A 20735-nucleotide genomic window follows, 5' to 3' on the forward strand; every position below is an offset into this window, starting at 1 on the left:
ATGGAATCATGGATGCCATATCTATCTTGATTTATGCAAAAATATGCATGTTTTCATGTCTTCTACAATTAATTTGGTATTTGGGATGTTTGTTTTGAGTATAAATGCAAAAAAATATAAATATATATATATATATAGCAGACGCTTCCGCGGACGCTTCGCTTCCTAGATTTTTGGAAAATGACGCTTCCGCGCTCCCGCTTCCGCGCTCCCGCTTCCGCTTCCGCTTCGCTCCCGCTTCGTGCAACATTGAGCAGGATTAGCATTGGATTGAGTCAGGGGTTGGACTGGAGAGAGGTGATGAGTTGGTACACAGTTGGTGGGGCAGCATTCACAGTTAGAGCTATAGCACCACAAGGGCCGTGGAGCATTGATGCTTATTCTTGGTCGCATTGGGATCCAAGAGGATTTGTTGATGATAGGTTCAATTAGAGATTAGTCTAAGATCTGGGCATTGAGGGGTCTGTTCATGGTGGGTTCATACAGAGGCAGAGCATCACCCAGTGGTTCGTATGGGATTCGAGCATTGGGCCTTAGTTGCGTTGGGCCACCAGATTGGTCCAAAGGTTTGGATTGCTTGAGGGCAAGCAATCTTGAGGCGGGAGGACTTGTAATGTTCCTTTTTATGGTGTTCCTCATGACATGGTTAGGATGGATTTTCAGGGCTGGGGCAGACAGGTCACAGGAGCTTCAGGAGGTGTTTCATGGGGTTTTGAGGAGTTTTTATGAGGTCTGATGGCATTCCCTTGGTATATTCCATCATCCGCACAGTTTGCCTTTCATTTCGTAGCATTCTGACAAATTTCAAAAAACTGAGTTACTAATGGGCTTGACTCCATTAATTACAATTTAGGTGGTATTTCGGGAGGAATATTTGGCAGAACACCCTGGTATAATAGCTCGTTGGAATCAGAACGAGAATATCTATAGGATGGGATGGCTAGAAGTGACTTTTGGTGGCTTGAGGAAGCATGGTGGTCAAGTTACCATTTTCCCACATTAAAAGAGAATATTTTAATCAAGGGAAATGTGCTAAATGATTAAAATAATAATAAAACAGGAGCTTTTAGAGGGGTCCATCAAATCTATAAAAAGAAGAGGAGGAGGCCATTAGAGGACATCTTGGATTTGATATTTCTTCTTGTATGAGAGGTTGGGAACCCGGTTCTCTACATCCTTGGTAGCCCCAGCACGGAAACCCTCGGGCAATTTAGTGAGATCGGGCGAGTACCCATCTCCCCTTGGTGAATTCATCAAGAATTCACAGGAGAGTTTAGCAGTGGCAGTTCAGTTCAGTTTTGGTGGAGGGTCCGTGCAACATTGGAGCAGATCCTTGAGGCTAGTTCTATCTCAGCTATATCAGCTATTTTGTTATTTCAGCATGTAAAACCCCAGTTATATATTATAATAGACGCTGAGATTATTTCTGCTCATTGTATGATTGAATTGTATGCATTCTCTTGTTCTATTTTACATGGCAATCTTCTGTAAATCGAATGGTAATCTTATGAAGAAATTTTGGTTGAATTAGTTTTCTGCAAAATCTACAAAATATCCCGAAAAGGTTATTACAATCATCATCATTTGATTGTCCTTGTCGTGTTGTTTCCACCAGTAGGTGGCATGCCACATAACTCCTCACTGTTGAGGAGATATGCTTCATCAATGTTGGAGCCCCAATTGTGTGGTCAAGGTGCCCCAAAATAAATGATTTAAGGAAACTTCTTGATTGATAATTTTTGTCATTAATAATTCAAGAAAACATTTATTAATTTTGTTGGCCCTGAATTAATCAAATCAGTCTTAAAAGGAGAAAAATAATTGTGGAGAATTCAACTTCAAAACATGGTTATAGGTCGGCCTCCTTAAAGAATTCAATTTTTGGAATTTATTTGTCCTTTTGCTCGGGTCGGCTCCCTATTTTTGGAGAATTTCTAGGGCAGGTCGGCTCTATTCTAGAACTTGCCTTTCTCTATAAATTAAGAGTTCAGTTCTCCTTCAAGTCAATTATTCTTATTGTTGAATTTTACATGATTTCCTTTAATTGGTAATTACTTCCAATGTTTATTTAGCTTATTCATCACATATTCAACATTAAGCAATTATGCATAGAAAATCTTCAAAAATCGACAATAGAAACAATAGGAACATGAAGAGACAACCAAACAAAAGGAGACACAGAATTAACCTAGGAAAACCCTAAAGCAGGGGAAAAACCCAGCAACCATTCTTAGAGAAATTTGTCCATTCAACAAGGAATACATCCAACCTTTTTCAGTCAAAAACAAATCAATTTACCCAGAAATCAAACCCAGGTCAGAGCTGGTCAAACAAAGACAAAATTTACCTTGCTGAAATTTCGGCCCTCTCTGAAACAGAGAATTCGTCCTTCTTCTTCCTCAGATTTTCATCCTTCTTTTGTTTCCACGTGAGAACAAAGTTTATAGAGATGGTGATCCGAATGTGCGTTTGGAGGCCTAATGGCATTTATATAGCGATAAAAAGGGGCCCGAATGGTCGTGCCTTGGGGCTAGGCTGACTTGGAGCCAACCTTATGTTTTGGTTTAAAATTCAAAATTTTGTCCTTTTTGAAGCCGACTTGGAATCCAATTAATATTTGTCATTTCTCATTATTTTTGAAGACTGACCGCAGCTACAAAACTTCAACACTTATGCATTATTATTAGCAAAATTGTCTGAGGTTTCTTGAGGCTAGGATAGTCATGCTTATTTGAAGAAGAGACAAAAGTTCAAGGGTTTTTGGTTTTCAATTTTTACACTTTCTTTTTGTGGTTATTTGTTGAGAGTCGAGACAAAGACAAAGTTTAAGGCCTGTTCTGAGGCACTTTCGGCCTTCTTGTGGCACATTCTGAGGCCTATTTCACATATGTTCTGAGGCTTATTCACATACCTTCCTGAGGCTTTATTTCAACCCTTAAGGCAGGTCAATTCTGAATTTCTGAGGCCTTTTTTCGGCCTGTTCTCAGCTAAATCCTGACACCGTTCTAGGGCTTTCTGAGGTAAAGTCTTCAGCCATACTGAGGCCTTCTCTGTGGGTCATCTTGGATATTTTCCGAGGCGTTTCTGGCAGCATTGAGGCTGGATTTACAGCTGTTTATTTCTAAGTCTGATCAGAGGGTTGTTTAAGGGCTTTTTACAGCTTGTTTGAAGGCCTGGTCTACGACTAATCCAAGGCAAAAACTGACCATATCTGAAGCTATCCTTGCCCCCATCCTCAGGCCTATTTTCGGCTCCCCTTCTGAGATTTATTCCAAGAAATAAATCCATCCATTCGTGGCATCATATCAATCAGACTTGAGGTACAATTTAGTGATCTTTGTCGCAGAATTCAAGGACAGACTTGAGGACTGCCTGGAGCATACACAGTGGCAACAGAAGGGAAATCAGTGGCATCTTCCTCTATGGTATATCTAAGTTTGGCAGTAGAAAAAGAAAAGTGTTTCATGGCTAGTAACATGAGTCTGCTATGTTGCCTGATGAATTGAGGAAGTGTTATGCTATTGCTAATTGTTCCATATGATATCTAGAGTTTACATTGCAGAGAGTTTTCATCATTGCCATGCACTAGTTGCTGAAGCCTTATATTGCTGAGGTTGAGATCGGAAAGCACTGCTTTAGGTCTCACTGTTATGAGCATTGTATATACTAGCACTATATTGTTGCTGGCAAGGTTTGGCAGAGCTAGTATAATGTGTAGATGAGGTGTTGCTGATAACAAGGATTGATTGCTGCTGAGTCTTGTTGAAGCAAATGTTTGACTGTGCAAAAGTATATTGCTGCTAGGGTTTGAATAGAGTTTGTTCTGCAGGGTTTGATACTTTGAGCATATTGCAGATATTATCGTTGATATGGTTGGAGCTGCTGCTAGGCTTTGTTGAGCAAGACTTCATATATGCTGATGCCATTAAGGTTTGCATATTGAGCAAAGAGGTTTATGTCTTCAGCCAAGCAGAGAATTCTATTGATGCATTGAGCAGGCTGTTTGACATAGATATGTGTATGTCTTGAGCAGATCTGTTGAGATAGGGTTTGATCTTTCTAGTGAGCAGAGAAAGTTGGCTTTGCTACCGATGACCTGGTGCCAGTATTACAGATTGATTTGATGTTGTTTATATTGATATTGAGCACAGGTGGATCCAATCTAAATATATATGAAAGAAGGTCCTCTGTGTGAAAATTCGGAAAACCCCGAATCCCACTGCAGCAACTGATTAAGTTTCTTCTATTTGTTAAATGAACTGAACAAATTATTTACAACATTATACAGTAAATATCGAAACTAATACACTGCAACCTTCACATATAAAATACTGCGGAAGAAAAATAATGGTGGAAGAATAGATGCACACACACATAAATACACAGTTATTTTTGGACCAATGTCCTTGGAAAAACCCAACTTGGGAAAACTGATGCAGCAACTAAGGGTTTTATTATTATGCAGTAGTAAATTTGAGTACAAGACTATGGATGCTCAAATCTAGCAATCCATATAGAGAAATAACTGACAATAAGTCTAGTGAGAAAAATCTCACTCCCACTGATGATCCAACATTGACCTTGGCTCAAGATGAGTCGTGCTCTGCTGCCTATGCGCAGTCCCTGCGTTAGCCTATGCAGTACTGCATCCCACAACTTGGAACTGCATCTCTCTTGCTACCTGGAAGATGGACTCGCCTGGCCTCCAGGCTCCCACTCTGGCTTTTGGCACTAAATCACTGCTTCTCCCCAGCAAAATACAGATACCCTTCTGAAACACTACACTGCCTCTGCATGGCTCTGCACTCCCTCTCTGTGGCACCCATTGCCTCTCTGCAATGCACTCACCGGAACTGGAAAATCTTCCTCCGACCTTACTATCCTTGCCCCTCTCTCACTGCTTCGAGCTCACTAGCTCTCTGTCCGGCAAATCAACGTTGTTACTCTAGAGTTTGATCTGCCAGTGAATTCGAACTGTTGGTGTCTAATGTATGTTCTCCAAGCCCCATCGAATTTCTTCTTATAATCTCTCGTTGAGACATGAACGACCAAGATTAAAACATAATCGATGGCTAAGATAAACTAGAACCCGATCCATGTCTTCTTCTAGAAGATTCTCACTGTGACTTAATTAATACCCTTCAATTAATCAAATTTCCTAAGTTTAGACTTAGGAAACAATAAAAAACGATTAATTATTTTAATCAAGTCATCTCTAGGTGGAATTTCCAGAAACAATTTATGGGTTTTGGAGAATACATGTATTCTAGCCTCTCCACCAAATTTTGTGGCTAGAACACATATGATGCTACAAAAAATAACACTCCCTCTTAGCAAGCAATGTGTTCTAGCGCTGCAACCCACTGAAGCAACACCCTATCTCTGCACCACCTCTTGTCACGTTGCTGATGTCTAGCTATTGTTGCACACCAACTACTACTCAACTCTGATATACGTTGCATCTGTGTTGCGACTGACCCTGCTGAACTGCTGCCAACATTGCATCTGCACTGCAACTCCCTCTCCATCTATTGTTGCTGCAACTGCAACAACTGCAATTGAAAAGCATCCAAAATACTGAATCAACTGTGATCAGTATGATGCATCTCTCTCCTGAGTCTCTGACTGCTGCTAGACTCTGTGCTATCACTGAAGCCTCTGCGCTGCTGCTGACTCTGCTCTGTGCCAACTGCACTATTGCCAACCCTACACTGTGCTACCCAGTATCTGACCGCTACTAGCCACTGCATTTGTCACTCTAGCATCTGACTACACCATCTGTCACTGATCCATCCTGCTAGTGCATACTATGGGCTCCTGTAACGAGGTATTGATTCATGAGGTGGACCTCCTCAAGAATCTTGCCCATCCTTTAGTTTTCTGGGGCTACAAAACCAAATCACCCCACCAAACTCCTAGAGGTATATCGGTGATCATGGCAAACTCTTCCTCCAATTTTGGAGGACAACCTGTCGATCTCTACGAATGTAGCCTGCTGATCCTGCTTCTCCTCTTTGTCATTCTTTGTGAGAGGGCATTGAATGTTGTAGTGGCCAAGCTCACCACATCTGAAGCATTTGACCTTGGAAATGTCCTTCTCCCTCCTGCGCTGCTCTTGCTGCCCCTTTGATGCGAGGGCCACATTTTCCTTTTCCTTTACTTGCTTCGTCCCACTATTGCCGCTAGTGCCACTGATGGTGCTCTTCACCAAATCTTGCCTCATCTCTTTCTATTGCAGATCAGCCCACATTCGATCCCACTCTGGCAACTTGTATCTACCTAGAATTGTTGAAAATGGCAGCAAGAAATGCTAAAAATAGAAGTGCTAAAAATAGCACTGCTAAAAATAGCAGTTTGGGTACCAGTGCTGGATTGAGCAACAGGGAATGAAAAATGGAAGTTTTAGCAGTTCAAGATGGATTCCTATTTTAGTCAGTCCCTGGACTAAAAATAGGAAGTAAAATTCGAATTTGAACTTAACAGCTGTTTGAAAATAAATTAATTAATTCTCCATGAGTTAATTAGTTGTGAAAAATCAAACATGAAGCCTATGCGAGGACATGCAACAGTTTCTCCATTAATTAAGGAATTTATCCATCATTTAAAGAGATAAGGATGAGTTCTAATTTGAGTAGTAATTAGTTGGCTCAATTAACTGAGTCAAGTCCAGTTAGATTGATTTAAACAATTTGTTTAAATTAATGTGAGTTCAGTTAGTTAATGCATGCTTGCATATAACTGCTACACTTCAGATAACTGAATATTTTCTGATGAATAACTCATGCATGTCAGTTTAGACAGAGACCCAGTTGAGATCAGAGGAGGGATAGTGTACTATCAGTTGGATGGATTCCTATAAAGGAAGCTCATCCATGGAGAAGGATTTATCTCCTTCAGGACTACGTAGTTGGATCAGAGGTTAGTGAGTGTGTGAAGAGGCCAATTCACACAAGTGGCTGCACTGGACCCCAATCAAAATTGTGCAAAGAAATAGGAGGCTTGGAGGGCAGACCAGAGGTTAGATAGAGGCCTTTGACTGTTTATGAGCAGCAAAGGTATTGCAGAGAGAGTAGGATAGCTTTTGAGCTGATTCTTTTTGTAATACTAGCTATATTTCCACTTGTATGATAATACAAAGTTGGGGTTTTAGGTTGAGGCTTTCCCCAAGTTATATATTTTGTGTTATGTGTGATTGATTCCTTCTTATCAGTTATATGTGTTCTTATTGATGTTGCTCATGTTCGATTAAGCTTCTGCTAAATTGGTTGTAGAGGTAGATCTTGTATTTTGCTTTAGTATATTGCATTATCAGGCGATCTACAGTGGGAATTTGTACAAGAATACTCTGGATGAAGACCTCCCAGTCTTCGGAAACGCTATTGAGAGCTAACCACACGAATTCTGTAGGTTGGGGCACTGACCCTACTGCAGATAGATGGTCCTGGACATCCTGAAGCCTAGTGAGTAAGGGGTCTATGCGCTCCCCTTTTTGCATCCTTGTGCATCTCATCTTTTCCTTAAGATACATCTTCTGCTGCTCGGAAGATCCCTTGTATAGCGTAGCAAGAGCCTCCCACATCTGTCGAGCAGCATCTTTGCCAGCTATTTGTGACACCACATGATCTCAAACCCCATCGAGAATCAACCTCTTTGCCTTTTCCATCTCCTTCTTGTAGGTCTTCAGCGGCTCTGCATCTGCTGGTACAGCTACCACGTTACCAATGTAGGCTTTGAGATCGTATTCATCTAGAGGACGGGAAATTCTTGCCTTCCAAATCACATAGTTGGAGGCTCCCTCCAACCGATCCTGATCTCTAAGCCCTGTTGATGCCATCTCCTCAAAAAGTCGAATTCCTCCACTTCTCCTCTATGCGATTATTGACTCGCTCTAGGCACTCCTTGTTGGAGTGGGCAAATCTGCTCACAACTACTGTTTCTCCACTGGAAAAGTCGAACTTCTGGACTAGAAGTTCCCTAAGAAAAGAATTCCCTCAGTGTGTGCTCTTCCTTCCTCCTAATGCTATTTTGCACTAGCAAACTACTGCAAAATAACTGCGTCCTAGCTGAAGATCTGCTCTGCAAGGAAAATACTATCGCTCCCTCTGCCTCTAGTACTCTTTGATCTGGAAAATCTAATTTCTCTCTTGACTCTCTTAGAGAAATAGACTTTTCCTCAAAAACTCGACCCTCTTGGCTAAAGGAACTACATTGCCTCTAAGGGTTTCGAACTGCTGCCTACACGAGCTTCGAAATTCCTCTTCCCTTCTGCTACTAAGCTCTCCGTCTTACGATCTGTGCTTTGATACCATGTGAAAATTCGGGAAACCCCGAATCCTACTGCAACAACTAATTAAATTTCTTTTATTTGTTAAACGAACTGAACAAATTATTTATTGCATCCTACGGTAAATATCGAAACTAATACACTGCAACCTTCACATATAAAATATTGCGGAAGAAAAATAATGCAAGAAGAATAGATGCACACACACACAAACACATAGTTATTTTTGGACCAATGTTCCTAGAAAAACCCAACTTGGGAAAACTGGTGCAGCAGCTAAGGGTTTTATTATTATGCAATCTAATCTGAGTACAAAGTTATTTTTGGACCAATGTCCCTGGAAAAACCCAACTTGGGAAAACTGGTGCAGCAGCTGAGGGTTTTATTATTATGCAATAGTAAATCTGAGTACAAGACTATGGATGCTCAAATCTAGCAATCCATACAGAGAAATGACTGACAATAAGTCTAGTGAGAAAAATCTCACTCCCACTGGCGATCCGACACTGACCTTGGCTCAAGATGAGTTGCTCTCTGCTACCTCTGCGCAGTCCCTGCATCAGCCTACGCAATACTGCGTCCCACAACTTGGAACTGCGTCTCTCTTGCTATTTGATCAGCTATTGTCTGGAAGATGGACTCTCCTGGCCTCCGGGCTCCCACTCTGTCTTTTGGCACTGAATCACGACTTCTACCCAGCAAAATACGGATTCCCCTCTAAAGCATTGTGCTGCCTCTGCGTGGCCCTGCGCTGCCTCTCTGCCTCTTCGCAATGCACTCACCGGAACAGGAAAATCTTCCTCCAGCCTTACTATCCCTACCCCTCCCTCACTGCTTCGAGCTCACTAGCTCTCTCTCCAGCAACTCAACGCTGCTACTCTAGAGTTCGATCTGCTAGTGAATTTGAACCGCTAGTGTCTGATGTATGTTATCCAAGCCCCGTCGAATTTCTTCTTATAATCTCTTGTTGAGACATGAACGGCCAAGATTAAAACATAATCGATGGTTAAGATTAACTAGAACTTGATCCATGTCTTCTTCCAGAAGATTCTCACCATGACTTAATTAATACCCTTCAATTAATCAAATTTCCTAAGTTTAGACTAAGGAAACATTAAAAAACGATTAATTATTTTAATTAAGTCGTCTCTAGGTGGAATTTCCAAAAACAATTTCTGGGTTTTGGAGAATACATGTATTCTAGCCTCCACCAAAAATTCATGGCTAGAACACATCTGATGCTACAAAAACTAACACTCTATAGTGAATTGAAGGTCAAATTCTTCAGGGCAAGTGGTGGCTTGCTGAATAGGGTGGCAGGGTGGTGCAAGACGGAGATTGAAATCTCCTTCAGGTTGGAGCTTGAGAACACTTCAGGGTTGCATGGTGGTGCTAGGGCAAGTTGTAGCTTGCAAGGTGTTGGAGCATCCTTACAGTTGGATCTGATAAAACCAGTGTTGATAATATCGCCGAAATATCAATGATATTCAGAAATATTGCGATATTTTCGGCAAGCCGAAATATCGTCGAGAAAATATCGTGATATTTCCAAAATATTGTGCTACGACCTCAAATATCGCTGGGCAAGCTAGGTCGCGGCTAGAAAAGTGATTTTGGTAGTTTTATTTGCTCATTTTGGTTTCTTAGTCTTGGAGAAGGAAGGGGAAGAGCTTTGTGGTGGTTTTCAAGGAGGGATTGAGGATCAAACAACCATTATCACCACCAACTAAAAAAAATTGTGGATCAAAGATTGAAGATCAGTAAGACAAACTTCATTTCTTCCATTAACAGGTATGTTCTTAAAAACCCCTATGTTAATGATTTTTTTCATAGATTTAAGGTTATACTTGCTTGCCTCTTTTCTTACCAACATTTTGCTTCTTTGTTTTTTTTCCATTTGCTATGATTTTCATGCCCATGAGCCAATGCAAGGGTTTTCTCCATATTTGGAAAACAAGCTTCATTTTTTTTTAACTTGCTTATGCACCCTCTTGTTGCCATTTTTCATTCACATTGCAAATAATGTAGGAAAAAAAATATTTTTTAAAATGAGGTGGTTATTACTTTTTATTTTTTTGTATGGGTGTTTAATGCCAATTTTTTGTTTTTTTGGTGCCCTAGGTTTGAATTAGTTCACTACAAATATGCCAAAAGCCTTGGACCCATTTTGGGAGTATGGGGAGCTTGATGGTGGGACAAATCGGACATATCTATCATGCAAATTGTGTGGGACCAAGATGACAGGAGTGTTACGTGATTGAAATACCATCTAGCGAGACTCCTTGGACATGATGTTGGGCTTTGTATGGTTTCTAGTGCGGAGCTTACACAAAAACCTCTTGAAGCAGTTGATGAAAAAGACAAAAAGATATCTACTAGGGAGAGGGCACTAATCTTAGATAGATAGCTGCTAGTTTTATTTGTTTTGCTACATATAACTCATGATGATGAAATACTTTTATATGTGATGTTATTTTGTATTGGTTCTCCACATTTGAGTCCTTGATTGGACAATTATTAGGGATCAACAGGATTTGGTATCGCCCTTGATGTATCATTTTTATTTTACATCCATTACATCATATATATTAGTGCTTTCTTCATATTTATGTGCTAATGCGTTTATTTCACGTTATTATTACTTTATATGTTTAAAAATTTGAAAAAAATGAATATATTATGCATTTTTTATGTTTGTCGATATTTTGTCGATATTGCCGATAATATGTTTTCTAGACCCTCACCGATATTTTTCTGATACCCGATATTTTCAACACTGGATAAAACCAAGGGGTTGGAGCCTCCTTCCAGTTGGAGCTAGTAGATCAGGGCATTGGAGCATCCTTTCACTTGGACCTAATAAAATAAGGGAGTTGCAGCATCCTTTTAGTTGGAGCTGATAAAATCAGGGTGTTGGATAATCCTTCTAGTTGGAGATGGTAAAACTAGGGCATTGGTGCATCCTTTCAGTTGGAGCTGATAAATCAGGGGGTCAGATTCTCCTTTCGCTTATTGTTGGAGAATATTGGAAGTTGGAGCTTCTTGTTGCTGTAATATTTAAGGCTGATATTAAAAGTGTTTAGTGGTTTTTCTCTCAGAAGGGTTTCCACCTAAAAATCTCTTATGTTGAATGGTGTTGATAACTGTTTAATGTTACATGATATAATTAAAATTGTTAAAAAGTGCCCAATACTGATTCACCCCCCCTTTCATTATTGCTGAATATTCCAACACATTCAATCATGCTTTTCTTTCACATTTTACTTTCATGTATAAATCGCTCATTCTTTTGGTTGGTTTTGCAGGGTGGTAATTCGGTAAATAATCAACCTCGTCCCTAAACGTGGTCATTGGGCTAATTTTAAGGTCACATCCAAGCCATACACCAAATTGGTGTATGAGAATCCCCTATTTGTTGAACAAGGGGCCTGCCTCTGGAGTGATTTGATTGCTAAAGTCTATGGAGGTATACATACTCTAACCCCTCTAGATTTGAACCTGTGACCTCTTATGAGGAAGCATATGTTCTTAATCATTAGACACACTCAAGCTGTCCAGTGCCTGTGTAATTGACGATTTGATTTTCCTCTATCATTGTCTTCTTGCTTAAGTAATTTCCAACACTCATTGTTCATGCTGAGTTGACATAATTAAAGGTTGAGAATTTTTATATTTGAAAAACATACTGAAGATAATGGAGTAGATTTACTATTGTAAATCTACAGTAACTAAAGTGATTTCAAATCTGGTTTATGCTTGGAAACGTGTGCCCTAGAGGTTGAAACTTGTGGACATATGTTTGCTATCCTTTCTTTTGGGCTGCTGAGTGTGTTGGGTTGAAGTAAGAGGAAATATTGTCCATTGCTTGCTGCTGTAAATTAATATCTAAAATCTGCCTTGAGGCTGAATTTCATAGAAACTAGATTTGTGAAACCTTTGCTGTGGTGGGACTTCTGAATTTGCAATAAAAGTCATAAATGAAAAATGTCTAACAGTTTATCCCTTCCCCAAGTAAGAAGTAACAAGAGCATGGATTGCAAATCTTAGTGCTACAATCTTTTGCATTGTGTTAAAGTAATTGTGGTTCCTTGTTGTTTAAATGAAAAATATGAAATGATGTGCAGTTGGTGAGCTTGGCAATGAAATTTTTTTCCACATTGGACACTAAACCACACATCAAAGAGTGATTAGGAGGAGCTGATTCCTCTCCAATTGAAATAATTCCAAAGGTAGGGTAAAGCCTAAGAGGAATGCAACTCGATTTGGAAAACTAAGACAGACCAGAGGTTGTGGAAGATTGAACTTGAATAAATATCAAATTATTAAAAAATGACATTTAAGTACTTGATAATTTTACAATCTAGGGTAGGTGAGGGATCAAATCACCTAAGTTTATGATATGGGATTGAATGTTAATGGAATATGAAAGTAACATATTGTGTGTTGAAATGATGGTTTATAGAAAGATTGTTGTCCAAATACAAGGAAAATATCAAGATGGTTCCACACATATTATGTGGGAAACTATTAGTTGGGTATTAAACTTGAAGGCATTTAGATTGCAAGAAGTTTCCTACAAAGGCAATGATTTGGCACCTCAACACTAAAGGATATGGTGAAACCAATAATGGAAGCTGTCATTGATAAGCTAAGAGAAAGGAAAAACATGTGGCGTACACATTGCAAATATGAAGGTCAACTTGAATCGTAATGCCTAACCAAAAACTATTATCACATTTACGATACATAGAGGGATCAACCAGGTCGGAATCATAGTCTTGCAGCTTCTTCAAATTTGTCAACATGGGAGTTGTAATATCCCTAAAGGAAAAATTAACAGTAATTCTCAAAGCAAAATAGACAACATATCAAAAAAATCAAATAGACAATCAGACCACGAAAAATGCTCCACAACAACGTTGTCTACTCATTTTATTAAATGGGAAAGGAGTACAATCAAGGTGCTGGAATGTGTGCACCTAGGCTTGCTTTAAGCAAGCTAGCAAAGCCCACAATGATCCCTGAATCACCCTCCTCCAAGCCCTGTCAATTCGGCCCAACTGTTGCACTGTAAAACCCAGAAAATGGTGTTGCTGCCTGAAATGAAGAGCTGCTAGAGCCCAATCTACTGCTCAGAAAATTCTGAGAATTTAATCCTGGCCTCTACTCATAAAACCCAGAATAACCCACGAAGGGTTTGGCCAACGCTTGACCCCGAAATTTCGACCCCCTTGAGCTTGACTAGCTCTCCAGCTGGGAAATTTGACCCTCTGAATGATCTGCTGCTGAAATGCCTCCAAAATACCTGCAAACCCTGTTAGAAGGCTTCCCAAGCCTTCCCACCAATTCTCCACCTCAAACTCCCTTATCTCCCCTCACTCCCGGAGTGCCTCTATCAATGACTGCGCAGTCCCTGCGCTGCTGTGGCTCCCTCTGCTGCTACAATTTAAACTGTTGTTGCTAGTGTGGATTATGCTGAAGAGAACTCCCTCCTTGAGCTGACACTCGAAGTCCACCGAAGCAAGGGTTGGGATTTCCACTCAGAAACACCCGGTGTGTTGAACAACACATGCAGACTTGGCTCATTGCTCAAGTGTGCTCTTTGTCAAAGACAAATTCGAAAATGATGAATGAATGATCCAAAATGAGAGCTCCTCCTTTTATCGAATTGCCTCCAAGGTTGCCAATGTGGGCCCACATCGACTTCCACCCACCTTCTTCGAGCCAATGAAGCGTATTCCCTTTGTGGGCCGAAAATGCCTTTGTGGTGGCCCCCACGTTCCACCAAAGCTGAAATTTTTCGTTGAGCCTATAGTTGGAGCGCTTGTTAGGCCAAAAATCACACATGGGTCCCCTAGGCCCGCTTTTTCCTAAGTGAGCTAATGTGAGTGCCAAAATTGATCAAAAATTTGATATTCCCTTAGTGAAACACTAAGCAGGAATATCACAGTCCTCCCCGCCAAAATGTTGCTTGTCGTCAAGCAACTGCAAAGAAGGATGATGTAGTATCTGTTCCCCCTCCCAGGTGGCATCCTCATCCGGTAGATTCCTCCATCGAATCAGAAATTCCTTGATGACCCTATTACACAGGTGCGTCTCTTTGGAATCCAAAATGGCCTTTGTTTCCAGCACCAAATGGCCTTCATCGTCCATAAGGGATAACTCTGTAGTAGTGGTGACCTGCTACCCTAGTGCCTTCTTGAGGCAAGACACATGAAAAACATTGTGCACCCAGCTCCCTAGTGGTAGCTCCAACTCATATGCTACCTCCCCCACCTTCCGAGCAACACGATAAGGCCCATAGAAGCGGGGTTTGAGTTTTTCAGCCCCCTTCTGCTTCAACGTAAACTGTCGGTACGAATGGAGCCTCAAAAAGACCAAGTCCCCAACTTCAAACTGCCTCTCAACTCTGCCCCTGTCTGCATAAAGCTTCTGTTGATTCTGGGCCATTTGCAGATTGTCTTTTAGAGCCCTCAAGATGTCTTGGCTCTCCTGTATCTAGTCCTTGGCCCTTGGGGCCCTGCTGTCTCCAAACATAACATCAGCAAAAGACAATGCATCATAACCATATAGGGCTCGAAATGGCGACATACCTATAGACATGTGATGGGTAGTGTTGTAGCAGTATTCCCTCAAATGCAGCCATTGTATCCATGCCTCATGCTGCCCTGTCACATAGTTACATAAGTAGCCCTCCAGCCACTTGTTAACTATCTCCGTTTGGCCATCTGTATGTGGGTGGTAACTGGTGCTCGGTGAGTTCCATACCCACCAATATGAATAACCCCAACCAAAACCCAGCCATGAACCTGCTGTCCCAGTCACTGACAATGGTCTTGGGGAGACCATGTAGCCGAAATAACCTGAAAATCAATTTGGCCACCTGTGAGGCCAAGTACCAGGCTAGAATGGAAAAGAAATGGGCGTACTTCATCAAGCAATCCACCACCACATATATGCAGTCCTTGCCTTGTACTGTGGGCAGCCCGGTGATGAAATCCATCGATATTCTTTCACATTTTCCCTTCGAAATGGGAAGCGATTGTAGTAGACCAGTGGGGTGTGTTTGCTCTCCTTTGTTCCGCTGGCATGTGTCACACTCATGTATATGCCTCAGAACGTCCTCCTTGAGACCCTTCCATGCAAAGCGCTCCCTAATGGTCCGGTATGTCTTCCTAAACACCTAGTGCCCTGCTAGTGGTGAATCATGGGCAACCTGCAAAATCTTCTTCCTCAGCAGGGAGTTGGGCACCAAGTAAATCCGGTCTCGATAGTAGATCACCTCATTCATCACCCGATACCGGTCATCCATCACCAACCCATCAAGGATCTCGCATGCAAACTTGTCCTTGGAGTACTCAACGAGTGACTGCGCTCTCTAGTCCGAGGAAATGTTCATTAAGGACAAGGTGGCTGGTCACCTGGAAAATGCATCAACAACTATGTTGTGCTTCCCTTTGACATATTTGATGTTGAAGTCATATAATTGCAGTTTGCTCAACCACTTTTGCTGCCTCTCTTGTAGTTGTTTCTACTCCAAAAATAACTTGAGGTTGTTGTGGTCGGTTTTGACCTTGAACTTGTTTCCCACCAAATACTGCTTGAATTTGGCCAACGCATGCATGATGGCCAGGATCTCTTTGTCATAGATGGAGTAGAGCAGCTCATGGGGTAGTAACTTCCTACTCTCAAATGTTATGGGGTGCCCTCCTTGCATCAATACGGCCCCCACGCCCACTTCTGATGCATCACACTCCAACACGAAAGGCTGAGTGAAATCAGGGAGTGCCAACACTGGACAACTACTCATGACCTCCTTGAGGCAATCAAATGCCTCCTGCACTGTATTGGTCCACTCGAAATCCCCCTTCTTCGTCAAATCTGTGAGGGGTGTAGCCAGCTATGAGAAACCCTTCACAATTTTCCTGTAATACATGCAAATGCCCACGAACCCCCTCAACTCAGTCACATTCCGGGGCTTTGGCCAATCCCGAATAGCTTTGATCTTCTCCTCATGCACTCTGACACCATCCTCCCCAATGATATGCCCAAGGTAGAGCATCTCATTCAACCCAAACTCACACTTGAACAGTTTGGCATAGAACTGTTGCTCCTCCAGGATGCGCAACAGTGTCTCAAGGTGTTGTAAATGCTCCTCCCACATCCAAGTGTAGATCAGTATGTCAAAGAACACCAGCACAAACTTCCTCAACTGCCCACGAAATACGTGGTTCATGCACGACTGGAATGTGGCAGGTGCGTTGGTCAGCCCAAAGGGCATAACCAACAACTCAAAGTGCCCATAGTGGCACCGAAATGTTGTCTTTGGAACATCTTGGTCCCTCACTCGGATCTGATTGTACCCTGACCTCAGATCAATCTTCGAGAAGAACTTCGCTCCCCTCAACTCGTCCATCATCTCATCTATAGGGGAATAGGGTAGCGGTTCTTCAACATTCACTAACATAGATTGGGCTAGAAGTTCAGTAGATCGGAAAAGTACCACTAGGTACTGTTTCAACATTGGATCAGGAATGACCTCTTGGTGTAGTAGGAAACAAAAATTCGTGGCTCTGAGCTTAGCTGAAGCTGAATATATGGCAACTAGCACAGTTGGAAGCGACTATTCAGAAGAAAGATGGAAGCGACCAGTATTTTGTGTGATAATCAGAGTTGCATCAAGCTCTCTAAGAATTTAGTCTTTCATGATCGGTTGAAGCACATTGATATCAGGTGTTACTTCGTCCGAGACTGTGTCCAACGAGGGGCAGTACAATTGAGGTACACCCAAACCGGAGAACAGGTGGCAGACATCCTCACCAAGGCTCTAGGAAGAACAAAGTTTGTTTATTTCAGGGAGGATGGGGATGGTTAAGAATCCGTTTCAGTAGCAGAAGCAGATAGTATAAGGAGTTGCAGTGCAGCAGTTAGCAGTGGCAGTGCTATGGGCAGCATGATGCAGCCAATGTTTTTAAAACCGGAACCGGTGACCGGACCGGTCCACCTAATGAACCGGTTTATCGACCGGAACCGATCTAACCGGGACTGGTTTGGTCTAAACGAACCGGTTTTAAAAAAATACATTAAATAATTAATTTTTAATGAAACAAAACTATTTTTAAGATATAAAACCATGATTCCAAGCCAATAGAGACAAAATATGCAAAGTTTGCTCATTTATATACCATGTAAAGGTGAATATATCAAAATGGCACCGAGTACAATACATATCATCGACAAAATAGCAAAATACATAAGAAATGAGGCTCTAAATGGCCTATAAAGTCCAAAAACAATGCTACAAGCTATGAGGCCATTGGCCTACTACAAGTCTACAGTGTACACATGATCAATCATCAAGTCCATCACCACTACTAGACACAGGATCATCATCAGGAGCTACATAGACATCATCTGGTTCAGAGTCTGAGGATGCCTCAGCCTGATCTGCAACCTCAGTATCAATGCCACCAATGACAATAGAAGTGGACCTAATGGAAGCACGAGTTTGTCGACCTGCACGACTAGTGCCTTCCATTGGTTCCTTGCCTTTCCTTGACGCTGCTACTGATCCTGGTTCTGATGCCGCCACATCATCTGCGTCATCCCTCGCTAAAGCCATGTCGATATCAAAATCAACCTCAAACACAGGATCTTCAGTCTCCTCCACCCATTCTGATGTTGGATCAATATCGTCCAACACAATGGGATCTAGATCAGGTGATTTGCTCATCATTTGGTTCCTCCTCAGTCGAAGGTTGTATTGCACAAAAACAAGATCATTTAACCGTTTTTGTTCCAAACGGTTTCTCTTCTTCGTGTGTATGCGCTCAAAAACAGACCAATTGCGCTCACAACCTGAAGCACTGCAAGTTTGACTGAGGACTCTAATTGCAAACCTTTGCAATTGAGGACACTGGCCACCAAATGACTCCCACCAATGTGCTGCAAAGAAAAAGACATTAATTAGTAACTTAGTTTATAATTTGAATTGTAAAGATTCAAGAACGTAAACAATTTTAACTTGAAATGAAAAACAAAATGGAAATTGGAATTGCTTACCTGGTTGGTCCACATCTCTTGCCATCTTTGCCAAGTTTTTGCCAAAAGTACCACTTGCCATATTGAAAATAGTAAGCTGTCTATGTATTTCCAACTGGTCTACATGGCTAGGGACCATGCGCTCCAAGCAATCAATCAATCCAGCTCTGACCTCCCCATCATGCTGATCTCCTAGCCGATTTTTATAGTGATACCTTGGGTTCAAAAAATACCCGGCTGCATGTATAGGACGATGGAGTTGATTGTTCCATCTGTTATCAATGATCTCCCATATACGGCCATATTTAGCTAACCTGTCCTTGTAAGCTGCCCGTATCTGCTCCTTTGCCTGATCCATAGCTTCATAAATGTAGCCCATGGCCAATCTTTCCCCATTCACCAACCTTAGCACCTTAACAAGGGGCTCGGTAATTTTCACAAGCTCTACAGACCTTTTCCAAAAATAAGTGTCTAACACTTTCTTTTTGGTGTCTTTTCCATCTGGTCTACGAGCCCACCGAGATTCAGACCATTCATCAGAGGAAAACATTTTCTGCAAGTTTTTATGTTGACCATTGAGACATTGCAACGTGAGGAAGTGAGTTGCAAATCTCGTAATTGCAGGCCTAACAAGCTCTTTGCCTCCAGTGTGTTTCCTCATTAGGTTCAATATCCATGAGTGGTTGTAAATGTATTTTGTAATGCACTTGGCATGCTCTACAGTGTTTTTTACCCACTCCACTTTGCCTATATCCTCAAGCATGAGGTCTATGCAATGTGCAGCACATGGAGTCCAAAATATGGTCTTATATTTGGCCTCAACCATCTTTCCAGCAAGAACATAGTTTGAGGCATTATCAGTGATGACCTGCACAACATGCTGCTCCCCAACTTCCTGAATAACATTATCCAAAAGCTCAAATAGAAGGATTGCATCCTTTACCTTATCAGATGCATCAACTGATTTCAAAAACATGGTTCCTTGAGGGCAAGAAACAAGGAAATTAATGATAGTGCGGTTCTTTCCATCGGACCATCCATCTGACATAATGGAACAACCTGTTTTGAGCCATGAATCTTTAAAATCAACCAAATACTCATCAATGGAAGATATCTCTTTTTGCAAAAGAGCTCCCCTCAAGTCATGCATACTAGGGCCTTTGAAGCCCTTTCCTGCAGCTATAACAAAGTCCCACATAGCTTGGTAATAAGGTGAGCGAGCAGCATTAAATGGGATATCTGAATCATACCACCATCTAGCAATGTATTGGTGAGAAGTTTCTTTGCATTGTCTTTTCCAATGTTGATCCAAAGTGGGTTGAGAACTTGGCTGGGAGGAAGTGGGATTAGAAGAGGCAATGTTGGCAGAAGATGAGAAATAACTTTGGATGTTTGTTCTCTTTGTTCCTTTTGATGGTTGGCCAATAGAAGGATGAACATAGTGAAAGGGGTCATTGGTGGAAGGGATAGAAGTGGAGTCTTGAATCTCATAATCATCATACCCACTCTCTTTCATGGCTTCAACTAATTCCCTCTTCCTTGCAATGTCATCTTGGATGGCCTTCTCCCTAGCCTTATCCTCATAAAATTTTCAAGCTTGGAAATGTATTCTGCCCTAATAGGACCTAACAGTGCATTTGGTGCATCACATGGCTTTACTTGGCCTCTTATCCCAGCCAAGTGTTGTTTCAACCTAAGAATACCCCCACCTCCAATAGATTTATGGCATAATTTGCATATCATTTTTCCATCAATTACATCACAATGAGCCCATGCACTGTCCTTTCCTTTTGGAGCCATGTTTGCTTGAAATAATAACAATTTGCAAAGAAATCTGCCATTTAAAAAAAAAATTGCAGCTAAGCAAAATGGAAAACCAAAGATAAATGTAGGAAAACAAATGCACATGCAAGGCTCAAGCTACAAAATTTGATAGCATAGAGCTAGAGAGTTTATAGCATACATGATAGATCATAGAAGTGAGAAGTTTATAACACATAAAAAAAAAATTCATGGACAGCAGACTCAAATGAGGAATTATCAAGTGCAAATCCTTACCTGGAAATGCAAACTAGCTCCCTTAGCCTCCTCTTGAAGATGGCAACTCCACTGACAGCTACACACTATCTCCAAAATAGCTCCAACTCCAACTCCAAGATGACTACTTCAGCAAAAACTCCACACTCTCCAAGCTCACAAACAAACTCACAAACACTCCAAATCAGTTGTGTGAGACAAATGAGAGTGAGAGGGGTCTCTTATAGCTTGGAGAGGGTGTTTTTGGAGGGAAAATACCTTTACCTCCCCCCCAAAACCCCTAAACCACAAACCACCAACGCCTTTTTGCATGAATCGGTGGGCATGCCATAAACCGGCCGGTTTAGGACGGAACCGGCCGGTTTGATACAAA

General features: G+C 41.5%; 2 protein-coding genes across 3 annotated transcripts in view; both read right to left on the minus strand.

Annotated features, from left to right (window-relative positions):
• LOC149220199 (serine/threonine-protein kinase STY46-like) overlaps positions 1-20735 on the minus strand; it is a 432848-nt gene that overhangs the window by 17298 nt on the left and 394815 nt on the right. The window lies entirely within an intron of this gene.
• LOC149220200 (uncharacterized) lies at positions 14783-19899 on the minus strand. Its single transcript, XM_089383653.1, has 3 exons — positions 18347-19899; positions 17834-18229; positions 14783-15147 (listed from the first exon to the last, which is right to left on the minus strand). The coding sequence occupies exons 1-3, from the start codon at positions 19839-19841 to the stop codon at positions 14783-14785; spliced, it is 2256 nt and encodes a 751-aa protein (XP_089239779.1). The 5' UTR covers positions 19842-19899.

This window comes from Pinus tabuliformis, chromosome Q (assembly GCF_031772625.1).
Source record: "Pinus tabuliformis cultivar Carrire ecotype Pingquan chromosome Q, CPIR1, whole genome shotgun sequence".
NCBI lineage: Eukaryota > Viridiplantae > Streptophyta > Pinopsida > Pinales > Pinaceae > Pinus > Pinus tabuliformis.